Genomic DNA, 21,767 nt, shown 5'->3' with positions numbered 1-21,767 from the left:
AAATTTTATTTAAATGATAAATGTGTCACACTAAGCTGATGAAAGAAGACTGTTAGGAAAAGAGGGTGAAAATGCTATGTCCAATCACAGGAAAGTTGAGTCATCTTTACAGGTAAGTGTTTCTGCCGGATTCTATGCTGCTATGGAGACTTAGTGAGAATCACTTTCCAAGACATGTTTACTGCTTTGGGTGCTTCTAAAATGTTCCAAAGCCTTTGAAATAACTTTTTCTTTCCAGTAATATTTAACTTTCAAGGCACATCTGCCTTAAATTGTTTAAAGTATTAGAAAGACACACATACACACACACATTTAGAGTGAGGGAGACAGAAGGGGGGGGTGCATCATGAGAATATTTTTATGCACACAATCATTAATATAAATTAAATATATGCAAGAGGAACAAACTGCTTTGAATATTCGCCATAAATAAAAATGGGATAAATATTAAAAAGCTATTATGTTTCACATATTCAATATTGAAGGAAAACTAGTGGTCTATTTAAACCAGGAGTTCTTACCCTTTTTTTTATGTCATGGACTACCTTTGGCAGTCTGGTAAAGTCTTTGGGTCCCTTTTCAGAATAACGTTTTTAAATATACAAAATAAAAATACATAGTATCACAAAGGAAACCAATTATAATGAAATATAATTATTATAATATATTTTTTAAAAGTTCATGGACCCCAAGTTAAGAATCTCTGATTTAAAGGAGCAGTCTAGTAAATTCTTCTGTAAGTAAAATATCTTTTTCTTATGTAGAGCATCATTTTCTGATCTATTTTATGTTTTATTATCCACACACAACATCCTATTTATCTAAGACTGTCATGGAATGGGTTATTCTATATAAGTGAATTTGAGATATCAAAAAATATGTACTTTAATTACTAGATGTTCATTTAAGTTACATTTAAAGTAGGCAAACATACTATATACTTCCGTTATTAAACACAGTATAAACAAAATCTGATCTTAACAATTCAGGATCATTGTTATGAGTAGCAATTATTGCACTGTTATATGGCCTCAGAGATTACCAAGGTGTGAGATTGTGCATTTAAGCTTAATTCAAGCTTAAAATCTGTTACAAGTGGCCAGAAGTATGATTATGAAATAAATGAGGTACTACTTTTCTAAAAGTTATTACAACAAATGTTCTTAAAATAGACAGAATCTCTTACCATGAGCACTATGGGTTCAAAAACGGTTTTCTTAAATCTTTGCTTATTTTTTCTTAGCCATAAAACAGCATCATGTGTGTCACGATATCTCATTCTCAATTTCTCTTCCCTTTGCTTCAATAAGTTATCAAGGCATTTAATACGTGTAGTCACATCTATTTTTGAAAAACAAAAATAAAGCATTATGCCTCTGAAAAGCATAGTGTCACTTACCAAGCATTTGTTAAACGGTATGTCTACCACTGTAATTGTTTCATAGGTAATTTTAAGAAATAGAAAACACAGTCACTACCCTCCTAAACTAGGAATCATCTTCAATTCCTCATCCTCTTAACAATTTATATCCAATATGTTGCCAGGTCCAACTCTGAAACATTTCTCATATACATCCCCCTTTTCAACTGGTACTGCCACCACCTTGGTGCAAATCCTCAACACATCATTCCTAGAATACTCCGACAGCCTTTTGGTTAGTTTCTGTCGCAAGTCTCTCCCCCCTCTAGTCCATCCTATACTCAGCTGTCAGTGATCTTCTTAAAGTAGATGTCAGCCTATGGCATTCCTCACTCCCACCCCACCCCACTCAATAAACTCCACTGACTCTGTCACCTCTAGAATCAAATATAAAATTGTTTGGTTTTTAAAGCCCTTTATAACCTGGCCCCCTCCTACAATCTTCTGACAACCCCAAACATATTCTGTGATGTAGTAACACTGAACTATTGATCCTCATACATGACACTACATCTCTAGACTACATGCATTTTTAGTGGCTCTCCCCTATGCTTGGAATTATCTCCCTTCTCAGCCACGTTCCCTGGAATCCTTCAAGTCCCAGCTAGAAACTCAGCTTCTACAAAGAGCCGTTCCTAATCACTCTTAGGGCTGATGCCTTCCCTCTGAGACCATACCCAATTTATTACGTACGTGTATTTTTTGAATAGAATCATTTGCATATTGTCTTTCCCTTTAGATTGTGAGCTCCTTGAGAATTGGAACTTGTTTTTGCCTTCTTCTGTATCCCCAGCACTTAGCCTGACTCATAGCACACACTTAAAAGTGCTTGTTAACTGACAGAAAATAAATATCTAACACATGATAATAATAGCAAATTGTAGGACAGCCTCAGGTTTTATACAAAGCAAATGTGGGAAAATAATATAGCTTTTATTTGAACCAATATAGTATTCAAGTATATACATGCTCTGACAGAGTTTTAACAAAACTTACTTGCTTTATCTTTCTTTAGATTTTCTATCTCTTTTAACCTCTCATTTACTTCTACATCAATTGCCGACTTTTCCTCTTCCACTTGTTTTAGATCATCATTAAGGGAATCAATTTGGGGCTGCAGATTCTCACAGCTTCCTATGGACTCAATTTCATTCTGCCAATCGTCAATCATCTTACGAGTGTTACTTATTCTCTGCAATCTATTATCTTCTTCATCTCGCTTCACTCTGAAATTATGCTTTGCTTCTTCAATCTAACAAGAGGATGAGAGTGAGTTAGTACTTGGGAGTTTTTCCTGCTGGTTTATAAGGCTCTATTACTGATTTTTTTTTACAAAGGTAAGATTAGCATTCTAAGTATACAAATATTTTATTTATGCCTTGCTAAAGGTGACAAAATCCTATTTTAAGCCCAACTAGATATTTCAAAGTATATGTACACAAGAGTCATTCTAATGCATATCAAGTAAATCCAAACAAAATTCAGTCACAGAACACAAAAGAAATAAGATATGGTAACAAAAACAAATTCATAGAAATTAATGTAACTTGACGAATATTCAAATTTTTATAGGGAAAAGAAATTATTTTGTTTCAGAAAAATTCCAATAAACTGAAAAACATAAATTACTAAGGAATTCTCTGATAAAAAATGCTTGGAGAATTGGCAGAAATTAGGCTCATATCAACACTTATGCTGTATTCCATTATACATTTTAAGTAGATACATAACCTTAATAATAAAGATCAAACTGATTATATGAAACTGAAAAGCTTTTGTACAAAAAAAATTAATGCACTTAGAGATAAGAAGTGGTTGAATGGGAAAGCTTTCTATCAAATTTCTCTGATGAGGGTTTAGTATCCAAAACAATGAACATACATGTAAGACTAAAAGACAATCCCAATAAGTGGTGAAAAGATAAGAATAGAGTTTGCAAAAGAAGTCGCAAACTATATTAACAACTATATGGAAGAATGCTCCAAGTCCCTAATAGTAAGAAAAATGTAAATGAAAAAGGCCTTGCCTGAGGTTTTACCTCACACCTAGCAAATTGGCAAAGATGATAAGAGAGAAGAATAGCTAAATGCTGGGGAGATTGTGGGAGCATAGGCACACTGGTCCATTGTTGATGGGGCTACAAACATTTTTTGGTTTTGTCTTTTCATTTAAAAAAATTTTCCTCCCTCACCTTTAAGTTCTAAATTTTGTCCTTTCTCATTCCTTACTCATTGAGAGGGCAACCCCCCATCCAAAACCCAAAGGTCATTACAAATATGTATAGGCATGCAAAACCAATTCCAGCATTAGCTCTGTCTCTCACACCCACAAAGAAGGAAAAGAATACAGGCTTCAGATCTACCCTTTGAGTCCATCACTTTCTGTCTGGAGGTGGACAGCATGTTTTATCATGAGTTTTTTTTTTAATCATGGCTAGTCACTGTGTTGATCAGAACTGCTAGCTCTTTCAGTCGATTGTCCTTACGATATTATTATTATTCAATTAATTGTTCTCCACGATTCTGCTAACTTCACTCTGTATCAGTTCATACAAGTCTTCTCCTGTTTTTCTAAAACTAACCTTTTCTTACAGCACAATAGAATTCTACCATATTTATGTAACAGAATTTGTTTAGCTATTTCCAGACAGGCATCCCCTCAGTTTCCGATTATTTGCTACAACAAAAAGAACTATATTAGAAACAGTTCTGTACAAAAGGGTCCTTTTCCTCTTTCCTTGATCTTTCTAAGTGTATAGATCCAGTAGCAGTTTCTTTTCACTAGAAAGTACAGCTATTTGGGCACAGTTTCACATTGTTCTCCAAAATGGTTGGACTAAACAATTCATAGCTCTACCAAGGATTTTTCATTTATTACCTTGGTGTTACTGACCTTTTGTATTTCCAGATACATTCTGTCATAAACTTTTCTAGTTCGGTGTGACACTGAATAAGTAAATTGCCCATGAGCATTTAACATTTCTTCAATTATTTAAATTTGCCTTTATTTGTATAAAGAATATTTTATAATTGTGTCCATATAGTTCTTGTGTGTGTCTTGACAGGCTGACTCCCAAGTTTAGGTTTGCGTAACCCAACCTAATTTTTTCCTAAGACTCCATCCAAGCACCATTTGGAACTTTTCTTGTTATTTATTAACTTTAAGTTTAATAATTATCTCATTTTTTCGCTTACACCTTCAAAGAAATTTGGCTTTTTGGGGAGCTGAAATTGCATATATATGCTCTTCTACCGTTGCTGTTTTATTTAGATTCAAAATTCTCAAAGCTTCCCCAAAGCTCACTATGTTACCTATTCTACCTCAATTTCACTTTATCAGCTACTGGGGGAAAAACCTCCAGAACTCTGGGAAAGAACAGGCAGAAGGGTTATCACTGTAATACTGCTTTCCTGTCTTTTCAACTATGAAGTAGAAGAATGAAGAAGGGAAAAATGACATTGATATGTAAGTTCCAGCATGAAACCTGTATAATCATCTCTCCCAAAATAGAAATTTCTCTGGTAATTTATATTTTTTTGGAAGAGAACAAAGCAATGTCATGACATACTTTCAACTATTACCAAATATGCAAATAAAATATTTCCTTCAAAGGTAGCAATCTCTTTACTTATTTACGTACATTATATTTATATCTAAATATTTCTTGGAGGGAATGGTAACAGTTAACTTTCATGTAAAAGCAAATTCATTCTACTGAGCACAAGAAAGCTCTTATGGGCCAAATTCCAGTGAGGTTAGTGGGTATGTTTTTTTTTTTTTTAAGCAATCGGGGTTAAGTAACTTGCTCAAGGTTACATGGCCAGTTATTTCTGGGTGTGGTGCTGAGTGTCTGAGCCCGGGATTCGATCTCCAGGTCGTCCCAACACTGGAGTCAGTGCTCTTTACTTGCTGAACCACCTGGACGCCCCTAAGCAATTGGGGTTAAGTAACTTGCTCAAGGTTACACGGCCAGGTGTTTCTGGGTGGGTGCTAAGTGTCCGAGCCCGGGATTCGATCTCCAGGTCTTCTCAACACTGGAGCCGGTGCTCTTACTTGCTGTGCTACCTGGCCGCCCCTAGTGGGTATGTTTTTATCATTTATATCTTAAATAACTTAGGAGATCCCAATCATGTAGGTCCACCATTCCCATGAGTGAGAAATATTAACCCTCACAGGATTCCCTACTCAATCAGTACAATTTTGAAGAAGCCTCCCTACCACATGATAATGTGGGGAGAGCTTTAACAAAGATACAGTCCCCCAGAAATTTCCCATTTCACTCTTATATTTGTACCAGGTTATACTCTAGGAAAGGTGTTCTTAATATTTTTTGTATCATGGACTCCTCCTCTGGCAGTATGGTAAAGCCTACAGACCCTTTTCTCAGAATGATGTTTTTAAATAAATTAAAAAAAAAAGGATCACAAAGCAAACCAATTATACTGAAATATGGTTATAAAAATATTTGAAAAAATAAGTTTATGAACCCCACATTAAGAACCACTGCTCTAGGGTAAGATCAGTACCTGCATTACTAATTCATATAGTTAATATCTCATTATGTAGTCTTACTTGTTTCTCTCTCTTTTCTAATGCATCTTGTTTTTCTTTGCATTTACAAGAGGTATCTCTAATATCATTATTCTGTAAGGAAATAAAAATACATATAAGTTAAAATTTAAGCAAGTGCATATTTATTCATTTGTCTGACCCCAATTTTCCAGATATCAACTAGGCACGGAAGTCAGCAAACTTACACAGCGGTATAGCTGGCTCCTTCCCACGGCACCTTAAGTTCAAGTCATCAGGTTTGTAAACAGATTCCCAAACATTGATTTTCTAGCAGTATAAGCATACCTGTCACTGTCTTTTTTTTTTTAATCAACAAGAAAGTTTTTCTCCACTTGACTGTCCTTTAGCATTCTGCCCTCTGGAGATCTGGCACACTAAAACCTAATATTTGGGATTTTTTTTTTAGTAGCTACCTACTACTGAGATTATCAATAAAAATGCTTTAAAAAAGTAAAGTGAAATTGGTTTTTAAAAGTCTGGAAAAGAGATGACCAACTATATCAGAATATAATTTTTATAACATAGAATTAATAAAAAGAAAAAGAACAGGCTGGAATTTCCTGTAGGAAACTGAATTTTTTTCCAGAAACATCAGCTAGGCTTACATATAGAGGCACATGGTAGGCATGAGTTGGCTGCAACACAAAACTTAGGAAGAAATTCAAAGAATAGAAGCAAAATTCATTAGGAAAACAGGAAGAGTAGATGGGCCGGTGCTGTGGCACAGCAAATGACATCGGGCTGGTAGCCCAACCGGTCCTACCGATATCCTCTCATCAAGAGAAAGTAAGGAATGCCACGAGGAGGATCCCCTACAGCAAGTTTATAGGAAGACTCCCAAAGAAGGGTCAGGGATAGACTAGCTTAGGAGGGAACATTCAGCAAACTGATGAGATCACCTATGCATATGAATACTGAGTGTTTCAACAGAAATGATATTTGAGATCTAAATAGTAGAAACTGCACTAAAATAACAATGTACTATGTTTCACATGTTCAACATGAGGAACTCATCAGGAAGAACATGGATTTGCAAAGTTTTTTCAACAATATGTGGAATATTGTCGTGCTGAGACATCTACACTTTTGTCCAAACCAGTATGAGAGGTCTGGCTGGAATCAAGATTGTAATGTGTTAAGCAATTTTTTTCATTGTGTGAAGCATTCCGTACAGGGATCATACCTGTGATACTGGGTTTGTTTAGAGTGATTTATGCCTGCAGTGATTTAAACCGTATAATGAAAAAAAAGCACAACTGATTAGGAATCTGAAGAGCCAAAGTCTAATTTTACTTTCTTAAAAGTTCTAAGCCTCATCTGCCAGACTGTTAATCCTTAAAAGGTCCCTTCCAAATCTAAAATCTGATGACTTTAAGATTATATGTAGAGCACCTTGCAAACTTTAGAGTGCTATATAGCTGTTATTCCTTTTAGAAGGTTTTGGTAGAGAGAATGCTCTACAGGAAGAATCTCTTCCCAATTCCCTAGTTCCTACAAGGGCAGATTTGGTAGCACCAACTCAGGCTGTATATTACACATTTTTGCTGAGCTTTTCTATATGAGAGACAAACTGAAATTCCATGTAGATACAGTACCTTCACTCTGACTTGATTATCCAATTGTCGGCGCTGCCTTTCATATTCTTGAATTCTTTGTGTTAGAGGGCCCTGTGTGTCTTTGAGTTTTCTGAGCTCTTCCTTCACCTGGTCACGATTCTGTTTTACTTCTTCATACTGTTGGCGAACATTTTCATATTCCTTGGAAAAAAGTGAGGTGATGGAATTTATCTCACTATTCTAGGTTGGTACATAAATGATGTTAAATACATGGGCTAAAGAGTGAAAGTAGGAAGAAAAATAGAAGAGGGAAAGATAAAAAGATGTAAATTAGGAAGAAAAAGGAAGAAATATTTGAGAAAAGGGCAAGGAAACAGAAAAAAGGGGATAAACAAAGAATGTGTCTGGAGGTCTTGCTAGTATCCAAAAATAACCATTTGTATTCTGTTTAAGCAGTAAAATGGTAAAGAAAAACAAAATCTCATTCTCTGTGTCCTGTGATTCTGCCTCTGATTGCTGTATAAAGTATTTGCTTTGACCTTTAGCACTCTTAAATTTTTTAATTATTTAATCCTTGTGAATTAATATCTCTTAAGATAACTTTCAGTAAGAGCACGATGGTTTTTCTCTTTCAGGTTTTGGGCTATATTTTGAATTCCTCACTCTTGACTTCATTAATGTATTTTCCACATGATCTCTCAATGACTTGACCATGATATCAAGAGACTAAATTCTCACAAATGCACTCACACATGTACTCTATTTCTCTCTCTCTTTCTGAACACTTAAAAAGAGTTACCATGGCCAAAAATGTTCTTACTGGATGGCCAGCCTTCTGGTGTTGAGTTCTTCTATCCTTAGCTAGCTAAGCTGACATGCCTAGACTATAGTCAAAGGGTTCACTCCCAGCCTAACAGTCTTTCTGGCTTGAGAAAACCTAATTCACACCAAAATGAAGTCATAGAATAAAACTTGATCAGAAATAAGTAAGATTTTAAAAGCTGATGAATCCATTCCAATGCAGCAAGTCCGCACATCTAGAATACGTAAAGACAGCGACAGCCTGGGGTTACAAGGATGAAAATGCCCCTAAGGAGCTCACCCTTCTACCAGGAGATATAATATGCAAAGTAATAAGTGTGTACGTAATTATTAAATGAAGGAAATCTTTAGTTAAAGTCTATAGACAGAATTCTCAGATACAGATTAAACAATAAAATAACACTAGACTAACTATCTGTAATAAAACTAATAACAAGTGAACAAATACAATTTCACAAAATGAAACAAGAAAACATGCTGTAGTGTATGTAATAAATGCGGCAAAAGACTATAAAATAAATGCAGTACAACAAAGGTGCATTCTTTATTTATGCTCATCTAATTTAACTACCTATGTTTTTTCATTTGAAGAGGAAATTATCCCCCAAAATTAAGACTTACCACCCATGGCCTTTTTGCTTCAAGCATCTCAATTAAATCCAAATGACGTTTGCACTCATAATATCTTTCCACATCCTGCTTATGTCTTTCATTAGTCTGTTTCAATTTTTCCAAGTAGTCACTTTTCTCTTTGCATGAGATCTATATAGGTATGTATTACACAAAACAGACTAAAAATTCAAGTTATATATTGCAGTAATAAAATTAAAATCATAAGGAACTTTACTATTATTATTATTGGCATTCCCAGTCTTCAGATTCTAGAAATGAAACTCAATTTAATTTAACAAAAATTTACTAAGTCTCCATGGTTAAAGTACAATTTCAACATTATGAATTTAGTAATCAGAAAACAAAACAAGGAGTCATAAACAAGTTACTCTCAACCCACTTTTCAAAGCTACTAAATCATTTTGAGTTACATACTAGCTTTTTGTTTTGTAGTTGAGAGCTAACGTGAGATTTTCAGAAGGGAATGTCTGATGTGGGGAAGGAATACTGGATTTGGAATCAAGATGATCAAGCATCAAATTCTAGATCTGGTATTTAATAGCTGTATGACCCTGAACATGTAATTTAATTCCTATAGGTCCCAGTTATCTCATATTAAAATAAGAGGATCAGATTCATTAATATCTAAGAGCCCTTTTACCTTTAAATTTTCTTGGACTTCTTTAGGAAAAAATGCCCCTCCCTCCAATATTATGCAGCACATAGAAAATATCTTATAATCAGGTTTTTACACCTTACTACCAGCTATCTACTAAGAAATGAACTGAATCCTGTTACAGAATTCTTCTGTGAATGGTATTCATCATAACAGGATTATACTAGGCTGTATATTACTAAAGCTGAAACTGAAAGTTATAATATTGGATAATTCTGCCCTTTTGGGGGGAAGGGAGCATATCCAGAACTTAACATAGTGCCTGGAACATAACAACAGCTTAATAACTGTTTGCTGATTGACCAATTACCATCAAGTAGATTGATGAGAGAAAGCAGAGTTTGGTAAATATAGCATTAGATTTAGAGTCAAAAGACCTGGATTCAAATCTCTACTTTGCTATTTATATTACTTGTGTGACATAGTACAATTTCCTTAACTTCTTGGGAGTCTCAGTTTCCTCATATGTAAAATAAGAGAGTTAGACACTAACATTTTCTTGGTCTATATCAAGTCTTACAAAGATAAATAAATAAAAGATAATTTCAAGAAGAGAGAGAAGCAAGTCTTCCCAAAGAAAGTGGTCTTATTCTCATCCTTGAAGGAATGCTAATGATGACAAGAAGAAAGAGGACATTATGGGCATACAAAAGAAGGGAGGAATGAAAGGCCTCATTTGGAGAAGAGCAAGTAGGACAGTCTGGTACAAATGTAGACTGTGTGAAGAGGAGGAGTGGGATATAGGGCAGACTGGGAGTATATTGTGAAGGACTTGAATTACCAAGCTGAGAAAACGGCACCTTATCAAAGAGGCAATAATGAGCCACTTAAGAGTCTTGAGTAGGGAAGTAACATGGCAAGATCTGCACTTTAGGAAGATTAGTTTAGTAACCAACCTATTAATAAGAATTTATTAAGTGCCTCCTATATGCCAAATGCTGGGGCTACAAATAGAAAGTGAGAAAGCTTGTGCCCTCAAGGAGCACCCACGAGGGGGATACAAGCTATTCACAGAAAAGGAAATGCAAGGTGAGGCAGGAACAGCTAGGTGAATCAGAAAAAGGCCTTTTGAAGAAGGTGCTATCTGAGGGAAGCTTTGAAAGAAGTTAGAAGTTCCAAGAGGGAGAAAAGCAGGTAGGCCAGTATGGATACATCTTGGTAAACTAGACTGGAAGCAGACTGTGAAGGACTTCAAATGCCAGAAGGAGCTTGTATTTTAAAACTGAAGTTAAGGGGAAGCCCCTGAAGCTGAGAGTGATATGGTCAGATCTGCACACTGGAAAGATGAATTTAACATCTTATCTGCACAGAAGAAAAAGAAACAGATCAATCAGAAAGTGATGATAGTAGTTCAGGTAGGGGCTGATGAAGGCCTAGACTAGTATGACTCTGATATGACAAGAAAAGGGAATGGGGATGAGGAGTACCGGGGAGGCAGAATTGGCAAGACTCAGCAAATTATTACCTAGAGGGAGGTGTGCATGAGAAAAGCTGAAGATGATGCCTATATTGCAAAAATGGGAAAGTGACAGAATGTGGATGCTCCTGAGATAAACTGTTAAATTAGAAAGAAAAGTCAGTTTAGGGGGAAAGATAATGAATTCTGTTTTGGTCATGGTGAGTTTGAGATGCCTATACAACATGCAGTTGGTGATGGAGAACTAGAATCTGGGGGATTAGGGCTGGATGCATAAATCTGAGAATTACCTGGATGGAAGTAATAATTTAACCCATGGGAGTTGATGAAGTCACCAAAAGAGAAAGTATAGAGAGACATCGGGGGTCAGGACAGAGCCCTAGTGTAGATCAAAACAAAGATGTAGGACATGACTGATAAACCTGCAAGGGAGACTTAGAACTATCAGCCCTAGAAGTAGGAACATGATTAAAGAAGCCTTTCTTGGAATGAGACAGAAGGGGATCAAGGTCATAAACAGAAGAGGTTTCCCTGGTACTGAAGCAAAGGACTAGGATGATGGATGATGCTGAGTATTTTGAATGATGGTCCTGGGGAGGCGAGAGGGCTTGTACCCATGGCAGAGTTATGGGAAGAATGAAATGAGGAAGGGAGAGAGGGGAGAAGACTCTGGAATTAAAATCTAGGTGAGAGCTGATGACAGTCTAAACTAGGGAGTGGCCACATAAGTGAAGAGACAGGGTTGGATGAGAAATAGTAGTGGAGGTGGAATTGATAAGGCTTGGCAACCGACCGGATGGGTGTGTAAGTATGGGGGATAAGTAGAGGATGACTTTAAGGTTTCAAACCTGAGTAACTAGAACATAGTGGAAATACCTTCAACTGACATAAGGATGCTTGGAAAAGGATATAACTTGTGATGAAGGACTGTAAGCAAAGGGGGTGGGGGGGTGGGACTACAGTCATCTGCATAAAGATGATACAAGAACTTCAGGGCCTGATAAGATCAAACGATGAAATCACCAAAAGAGATGGTGAAGAGAGAAAAAAAAGGACCCAGGACTGATCCTTGAGTAAGATCCATGGTAGTGGATGATGATCCAGTGAAAGAGTGGTCAGATACACAGAACAAGGAGAAAGAATAAGCCAAGGGGAAAGAAAGGATATTCAGAAGGAAATACTCAACGTTTCCAAAAGCCAAAGAGAGATAAAGAAAGATGAGAAAAGGCAACGGAATTTAGCAATTAAAGAGTTCTTTGCTTACTCTGGAAAGCAACTTCAGTCAAGTGGTCAGAAGCTGGCTGTAAGGGGTTGAGAAAAGTAAAAAAGTGGCGTCTGTTTTTTTCTAGCAACTTTGTTAAGAAAGGGAGGGGAGAGAGGGGAAAAATGTAAGCTCCTTGACAGTAGGGACTGTCTTTTGCCTCTTTTCATATATACCCAGTGCTTAACATATTGCCTGGCACACATCAGGCACTTAATAAATGTTTACTGAATTGAACTGAAGAGTAACACAGTGAAGTTTTCAAACATAAAGAAAACCCAGAATAAAGTATATACATTTCATTATTTTGAGAAGATAAAGAGAATAATTTGTTAGTCAAGTTCTCACTCAAACTCCATTACTACTGGATTTTTTAAAAATTGCCACCACAAAACCTTAATTTAATTAAGTATTTAAACATCATCTTTAAGCAAAACTGTAAATGTCCAATATAAACTAGTTAAAGATAAGGCAATGGCAGTCTAAAATTACATCAACACATACTACAACTCCAGTCTAAGAAAGATTCTTTGAATTTAGTTAAATATACTATTAAATACCTGGAGATATTTTTCTCTCTCTCTGAAGTTTTTGAGTTCACAATGAAACTTGTGCATCTCTGGAGGACCAACTGACTTTTCAGTAGCTTCAAGAAGTTCAATTCTGTTGAGTTTTGCAAATTCCCCGACTTTATCCTAGAGTATCAGAAGCATCAGTAATTAACTATGAAAATGACGTTATATAAGACCTTAAGTCATTTGTAATTCACTGATGCTTTCTAAGAATCAGAAAGAGCTATTTTAAGTGAAGTATCGATAGAGAAATGCTACAAGCCTTTTGACAGTTATAATCAAAGTCAAAGAACAATTATGTAGACATAACCTGGGGTCTATGAACAACTTAAAAAGGGGTTTACAGGTTTAAGTAGACTGCCAAAGGAGTTCACAACACAAAAAAGGTAAGAAACTTTAGACAAAAAAAAAAAAGATAACTGACCACAATACCATGAATGTAGTGAATGTAGTTCTTATGTTTTCTGAGATCTTTATAGAAAAAAATCCAATTACTTCAGTACTTTAATAAAATGGCACCAACATGAAGCAAAACTAGAGGCTGAAGTCAATGCCAAATTACAAGAATAGAAATGAGACAGCATAGCAGGCAACTAACCTATTTCAACATGCTACTGACATTGAGACAATACCAACAGAGCAGACGTCAACAGACTCTGACATAAACTAACTGTAACAATGAAGAAAACGAAGTGTTCAGAGACTGACTCAGCCAGAAAAAGCTTGATTTACTTGCAAAGTACAACCAGCAAAAGGCAACACTGGTTTAGAATATTCTATCAAATTAATTTATAAAAATTTTATGCGGATAGAATAGACTACAGGCAGCAGTATCTCATAAACTGCGAGAATGGATGGAAAAACAATTTCTAGGAAATTTGGTGAGAAATTTAATTATACCACGTTATCTTGAAAACATTTAAGCATGAAACTTGAAGAATATATAAAAAAGATGGAAAATGTTAAATATCAAGATTTCCATGATAAAGTCTTTTTTCCATCATTGATGATGAAGGACTTGTGTTTGGAGACTCTAATAAAATAATCTTTGATGGGTTTGTAGATGAAGTAGAAATGGCACTAATGACAAACAAAAGAGAATGGAATAGAGGTTGGACCAGCTTGGTAAATCTACTCAGAGAGGTCTCCGCTGGAGATGTCACATTTTGGAGGATGTTAAAGGACCAATTTTTTCTGTATCTGGAAAAGGATGTATTACCATGCAATTTTCCCCATGTACTGAGAAAAAAGAATCATAGATCCTATTATTGCCAAAAAATGCAATCAAGAAAATATTATTAGCTACTAACACATACCTACTTTCCCATTTTTATAATACCTTTGTGAGAATTATCTATATATGTGCAGGGTACTCTTAATAAAAGACATGAAGAGGGAAATAGGTGGGCTTTTGAAAAGAGATTCTTTAGCAAAGTTACTCAGCTTGCTGAAACATAGGGAAGAGTGGCTCAGAAAGTTCAGTACTCTTTATTCAGAGGAATCACAATAAAGGAGTATTTAAGTTGGCAACAAAGAAGAATTCACAGGCAGTAGGGTTTCCAGATCTATTACCAGGCCTTGAGATTCTTCTGCCTCTCCTGCCCCTTCCCTGTCCCCACCCAATGATCCCCTTCTTTACTTACATAGCACTCACAACAGAGGAGGCGGTTTTGTGCTTCTGTGGATTAAACTATTATGAACTTCCCAACACCAAGCTAGGAGAAGAAGGCAGCTAACTGAAGTGGGGGGATAGGGAAGGAGACTATGGAAGTCTCGGTGTAGAGAGAAGCACTCTGTGGCACACCTAGTGAAACTTAGAACATACTCTCTGATATCCACTGATAGAGAGAATGTAATATTCCACCATACTCACTGACTAAATAAATATTTGATATGGCAGAGTGAAATGTTGTCTTCCAACAAGGTTTTTTCTGTGTATGTATTAAACAAGATTCCTTGAAAGATATAACAAAAAAAAATTTATTTAACAATCCTGATTATTAATGAGTGAAATAAAATAAAAATAAAGAGATGTATGTTTACCAAAGGCATTTGCCAGCATTATGAAGGTTATTTGGAGTAGAATCCAAGATACCCGATAGACAAGGGGGTACCCTACAGATGGTGAAGCCTCCTGATTGTCTGCCAGTATCGGTGTTGACTGCATCAAGTCCCAGAACACTGTACAACCTCCTAAATGATACTTATAATAACTCAAAAGAGTCCAGTTTAATTATTCACCCAAGAAAAACCAAGTGGATAGAGAATGTCTATGGTTCAGACTATAATATACAGATGAACAGTCAGTGTATAAAGCTGGTCCATTAGTAAAAACATTCTGGACAGACATGAAATTTCAAACAGTGAAGAAAAATAAGGAGTGAAGTTGGTTTCTAGCTGGGAAAATGCACAATGCATTCAATGTCCCAAAACTTCCCCTGAAACAAAGACCTATCTTTTTAGTACCAATATTCTTCCAATAATACTATATAGCTGTAAATACTGGAAGAGTAATGTCTCTGAAAGATTCAATGTTATGGTCACCCAAAAGGCAACAGGCAGGTACACAGCAAGCACAGACTGCAGCATACTGCCAATGAATAATTGCCTAGAAGAAATGCAATAAAGTATATAAAGATGTATTATCTGAAAGAGAAGGCCCATTCATGTAGCAAAAATGAGAAATAATCAATGGACAGTATGTTCCACTGACCTTCACACAAAGTCAAAAGATCTAGAGGAAAAAAATCCCAGAACACTGGGTAAGAGCCCTGGGGGAAGATCTGCATGAGGACATAATTAAAAGCTACATAAGAATGAGAAAGCTTGGACAGCATAAACTCTTTGGAAGGAGAAGCCACACTGAAGAGATTACAGATCCACTGAAAGAAGTATTAATGTAACAGAATCTTTACTAATTCATATTTAACAAATTGAGAGAAACTGGAAAGCTAAGATTATGCTATAAGTCATTAAGTATTGCTTCTTACAAAATACCAGTTTGTTATGCATTAAGAATATTAACTTGCCTAATATCACTAAATTTACAATATTTAAAAAGTGTATCCCAAAACATTTCAATTCTTTTCCCCTTCAGGAACCAAAAACTCTTTAAATCATGCAAACAAAAATTTTCTAGTCTTTACAACTTCTTCATACCTGAGGAAGAAATTGGCAAAGATTGCCTACTTGAATATTCAAGGCTGCTACCTGTTCTTCTACGGCTTTCTGAGTTGTAGATTTTTTATCAATGAACCAAGATGACTGATTTTTAAGCACATCAATCTCTCGAGTAATTGTGACATTTCCAGAAGTCTTGAACCTGGTTAACAAACAGATTTTAAAACATTTTATTTTCACAACATATAGTTTGAAACTTGCCTAAATTCACTGGCATCAAAATTAATTTGTCACAGTTTTAAGGATCATAAACAATTTAAAAAAAAAACAATATACTTCAATATCCGTTTCATTTGAAATCCTATAGGGTTTATCATCTCTTGTCATTGGAACCACAAAATCTTAAAAGTAGAAAGAACTTTAAAGATGATATAGCCCAAGTAACAACATATAACTGGGGGGTAGCTAGGCGGCACAGTAGATAGGGCACCAGGTCTGGAGTCAGGAAGACTCATCTTCTTGATTTAAATCTGGCCTCAGACACTAGCTGTGTGACCCTGGGCAACTCACTTAACCCTGTTTGCCTCAGTTTTCCTCATCTGTAAAATGAGATGGAAAAAGAAATGGCAAACCACTCTAGTATCTCTGCCAAGACAACCTCAACTGGGGTCACAAAGGGTATGGAAGAGTCAGTTTATAAAGGTTGGATAATTATTTTTCTTTCTAAAATATTTATAGGTGAAATATTATAAAACTACCTATACTAGCATTTTCTTATTGAATCTGCAAACAATTGACAACTTGTCAAGCGAGTGCATATGATGGGTAAGGGAAGGAGAAATATCAAAGACGACCTAAAATTTTTGAATTGTGAGTGACTGTGGAGAAATAATAAAGTCTAAGGAAGAATAAGTTTCTTCATTCCAAAATAACTACCAAAAAAACCCAAAACCCTATAAGACAAACTATAGCCCTGCCCTAGGAAAGGTGATAAGCTATATCCAATGATGTAATCCCCTAATATGTAGTCTTCTGAATCAGTCTGAGAGACAGTGCATTCACTCCATTCTTAGGTTGGAGCGGAGAACAAATAAGAAAATGAATATGGAAGCTGGATAGGATAAAGTTGAACATTCAGCCTTTAAAATACAGTTGATTCTGAACCACTGTAAACACTCAGATGAAATCAAATTCAATAAAAATTAAGCCTTGTAAATCCAAATCTAAACAATTTCTTAATTATTAGCACCTTTTCTTCTTTTTTCAAAAGTACAGAAAACATAGTTAAGATTTCTTTTATTTACCTGTCTCCTAAGATTACTGAAGCTACTCCAAGTAATAGTTTCAATTCTCTTTAGTGAAACAAGTAATTTTACTATAAAATCTTTAAGACCAATCCCTCATTTTTACTTTTTCTTCCTGTACACTTAAAAATTTTTAAAGAAAATTATTTTCTTTTGTTCTAAACTGTAAGGTGGAAAGAAGCATGGTATTGCATAAAGAACACTGGACCTGGAATCAGAAGACTTGAGTGTCTGGGTCTGATACTGATGGAATCTTGAACATAAAATTTACTTAATTTCACAGACTCTCAGTATCTTCATCTGTAAAATGAGGAGTTAGACTCGATCTTTAAAATCTCTTCCAGGCCTAATATTCTGTGATCTGGATTATCCTCTCCTAACGTATTTCTTTTACATAATTTCTCTATCACCATAATTGCTTCAAAGATTAAGAGTACTCTGAGGTCCCTGCATACATACTAGAAAGCGGAGTAAAAATTTCCATCTACACCACCTGAAAAAGCCCATTTGTATTAAGACCACTTTTGCTTTGCATTTGTATTAGTCTTACTTCCTTCTATACTCCCACTCACCACCCCCAACAGAACTCTCTCAACTTCATTTTACTTAACATACCCTCTCTGGACATTCTTACAAAGCCCAAATGAAATAATTCATTTAGACTCTAAATGTTCATTAACATATAGTTGCACTTTGCTTTGGGTTTACATTTATGGTCACTGAGTATTCTGTACTACATATAATACTTTAACATTGCATATCGTTAAATTCTTCTACATATTTAAAGTAATTTCAATGGAGAAAATGTCCCCTAAAGGAAGTTATTTTTTAAAGAAAATGCTTGCATTTTAAAAATAATAATCAAAAAGCCAAGTTAAGCAGCACATTTACTTGTTTAAATAATGTTGACAAGACATAACTGATATTATTGCATTATTATCATTTCCTACAGTCAATACATAGCCAAGTAATATATATTAAATGAACATAAAACAAGAGGCTAAATACTGAAATTTAATTTGAGCATTTTCAACACTCACAATTCAATTTCAACTGAGCCTTTGGCACACCCTCGCTTCACATAAAAGCCAACCTATAGAACACAAGAAAAGGCAAAATGAGTGAGTAAATTCTTGGAAAATTATTTAACTTGCTAGACAGCAGACATCTGGCATAGCCATTACTAAATATCTATATTTATCAGGTGACAATATTTGATCCTTTAATGCACACAACACATACATGCACACTCCCTCAACTGTGTAAAATTGCAATACTAAAATTCTAGGCATTACCACTACTTTTTCCCCACATGTAATTTATTATAATGGAAAAGTGTTTGTTACAAAGCACATAGTGTGGAAGAAATATAGTTTAAATAAGACAATGCTGTGGTGCTTACAGTCTAGAAAAGGGATATATCACATATACACAAAAACTACTGTACAAAATAAATGATTAAGAGAGGTATAAGAAAGTGCTAAATGAGGTCTAAGGGGGAAAAGGGAATAAGAGGGTCAGGGAAAGTTTCCTAAAGATGATGGTATTTGATTGGGGCTTTAATGGGCAGGTAAGAAATCAATAGGCAGAAAAAGAGTGGAGAAAGCAATCCAGGCAGAGAACAGCACAAGAAAAGTTAGGGAGGTGAGAAAGCAATTAACCTCTAAAACAGTCAAATTAGGCAGGTTTAGGGACTCTACAGGAAGATGACTTATTAGAAGATAAGGCAAGAAAGGGAGAATGGTTATCAGACCGTGTAGAGCTTTGTATGCTAGGTTTTTCAGTCCATCAGTAGTATAAATCATACTATATAAATAATACAGTACTAACTGATTGACTGATTGGGGCAAAAGTGAGTAGAGACTGGTTGCCTTGTTAGGAGGCTATTGCAAAAGTCCAAGAGGGTGGTTGCAATTGTAATAAATAGAGGATGGATATGAAGTATATTGTAGAGGGAAAACATGGGAAAAAGAAGCTACTGAAAAACATACTTTCTATGTTATGACCAAAAAAAGTGATAATAAACCATCACTATGCAACCTTCCCTCCAATAGTTATTTGTAAACTACCGTGTTTCCCCGATAATAAGACACTGTCTTACTAAATTTTTTGGACAGAAAAACACCAGAGGGCTTATTTTCAGGGGAGGGCTTATTTTAATGAACATTGACAGCAATTTTAATAAACAGGTAAATGTGAACAAAAAAATGTACCTTTATTCAAGAAGCAAATCACTGGGGAAGAACAGGATGACGCGCTCACTGCTGCAGCTCTGATTGGATGCAGCTCAGAGCGCGGCGTGCGTTTCAGGGTACCGTAATGTAGCGTGTAGCGCAGGGGATCACCTTCACTACAGTAGCAATCTCAATAGGGCTTATTTTTAGAGGAATCTTACACAGTAAGGGGAGGGCTTATTTTCGGGATAGGTCTTATTATCGGGGAAACACGGTATCTATATATAAATCATAATTGCTTACCATTGTGCAGTTTAGCTATCTAGTGATAAGCATTTAGACTTCTATCCTTTAAATATACAAGGCCTAGTTTTACACCTCATTTTGCAAGTAGATTCATTTTAGTTACTTAATTGTGTGTTAGCACAGTAACATTAAAGAACTGTTTCTTTCAAATGTGTTTTGATGTTTGAATAGTCCCAGCACGGCTCCATGTTTCTGAAACTCCTTCACAATGATTCTGTTATAGAATCAACAAGCATTTATTAAGAGCCCTTCTATGGGATAGAAACGAAAATGAAACAATTCCTATCCTCAAGAAACTTATTCTCTTGAATGATTTATGCATTTATACATATTTACAAAATAAATACAGTGTAACTTTAATAGGGATGGCATTAACAACTGAGGGGATGAAGAAAGGCTTCATGGAGAACATGTCACTTCAGGTGAATCTTGAAGGAAGCTACAGATTTAAGTGACAGAGGTAAGGAGAGGATGCATCTCCATGCACAGGAGGCCAGCCAGAACAAAAGCAGGGGAATGGGAAATGAGAGTGTTGAATCAGAAACAGCAAGAGGGTCAGTCTGACTAGACAGCAAAGAAACAGAAGGGAAAAACGTATGAAGGTTAGAAAGGTAAGTTAGGGTCAGGTTGTGAAGGGCTTTAAAGGCCACAGAGAGGAACCTGTATCTTTCCTAGAGGTAATAGGGAGCCACTGGCGAGGAGCGACATGGAGAGACCAACTCACTTTGGTAGCTGTGTGAACAGATCAGAAAGGAGAGATCTGAGGCAGAGACAGCAATTAGGAGACTGCTGAAATAGTACAGGCAGGAGATGATGAAATGCTGAATCTGAATGATGGCCATTCGAGGGGAGAGAAGAGGATGCATGTGAGGAATGAATTCAAGACATAGTGTGGAGATCAAAACAAGAAGTTCTGAGAACTAATTAGACATATGAAGTGAGGGAGAATGAGGAGTCAAGAATAACACAGAGGGTGAGAACCTGACGATCTGCCAGAATGGTGGTGCTCTCTACAGAAAAAGGGAAATTCAGAAGGTACCGGTGGCTTTGGGGGGAAAGATCATGAGTTTTGTTTTGTAGATACTGAACTTGAGATGCCTTATTAAACATCCAGTTGGAAATGTCCAATGGGCATAATGATGACATAAAACTGGAACTTAGGAGAAAGACAAGGATACGTAGATCTGAGAGTCAGCTTCACAGAGATAAATAAACCTGCGGCATCTGATAAGCTCTGAGAAAGTGTAACAAGGAAAGAGAAGAGGGCCCAGGACAGAGCCTTGGTATATATCCAGTTTGGAGGTGTGATATGGATGATAATCCATAAAGTAAAGGAGACTGAGCACTCAGACAGGCAGAAAGAAAACCCAGGGACAAGAGTGTCATGAATACCCAATGGGGGAAGAATATCCAGGAGGGGAGGGTGGTCAGTCATCTTAAATGCTGAAGAAAGGTTGAAAAAATGAATGTGGAGAAAAAAATGTCATCAGATTTTGCAATTAGGAGACAATGTTCTTTTTAAATACCCTTTGTACTGAATCCCAGCACTAACTCTTCTATAAACAGCTTTATATGCATTCTAGGCTATTTCTCCCATTAGTTCCAAACACCTGCATCAAGAATACAGGTCTCAATACTAATTTGAATGCCTCTTAAAAAGACCTGAAGATCTTTTTTTTTTAAGCAATCGGGGTTAAGTAACTTGCTCAAGGTTACATAGCCAGTTATTTCTGGGTGTGGTGCTAAGTATCTGAGCCCGGATTCAATCCCCAGATCGTCCCGACACTGGAGCCAGTGCCCTTACTTGCTGAGCCACCTGGCCACCCCTAAGATCTGCAAATCTTAAGCAGGTGTATCCCAGAACAGAAGAGTCATTCTAGATTTTAGCAAATATATTCTCAGGCCTGAACACACACACACACACACACACACACACACACACACACACACACACA

The 21,767-nt window shown here is 36.1% G+C and overlaps 1 protein-coding gene across 1 annotated transcript in view; it reads right to left on the bottom strand.

The window, feature by feature from the left end:
• Positions 1-21,767, bottom strand: part of SMC5 (structural maintenance of chromosomes 5) — a 396,836-nt gene that overhangs the window by 40,756 nt on the left and 334,313 nt on the right. The window contains exons 4-11 of the mRNA XM_069087011.1: positions 18,373-18,425; positions 16,068-16,230; positions 12,897-13,031; positions 8,992-9,132; positions 7,588-7,749; positions 5,993-6,064; positions 2,417-2,672; positions 1,187-1,341 (exon numbers count right to left, since the gene is read on the bottom strand). Coding sequence (XP_068943112.1) covers positions 1,187-1,341; positions 2,417-2,672; positions 5,993-6,064; positions 7,588-7,749; positions 8,992-9,132; positions 12,897-13,031; positions 16,068-16,230; positions 18,373-18,425 — 1,137 coding nt within the window. The remainder of the gene's footprint in view (positions 1-1,186; positions 1,342-2,416; positions 2,673-5,992; positions 6,065-7,587; positions 7,750-8,991; positions 9,133-12,896; positions 13,032-16,067; positions 16,231-18,372; positions 18,426-21,767) is intronic.

This window comes from Petaurus breviceps, unplaced genomic scaffold, assembly GCF_028583685.1.
Source record: "Petaurus breviceps papuanus isolate PSGF00001 unplaced genomic scaffold, PetGlider_PUasm1.0 118, whole genome shotgun sequence".
In the NCBI taxonomy this organism is placed as follows: Eukaryota; Metazoa; Chordata; class Mammalia; order Diprotodontia; family Petauridae; genus Petaurus; species Petaurus breviceps.
The sequence above is the reverse complement of the archived record's forward strand: the minus strand, read 5'-3'. Positions and strand labels throughout refer to the sequence as shown.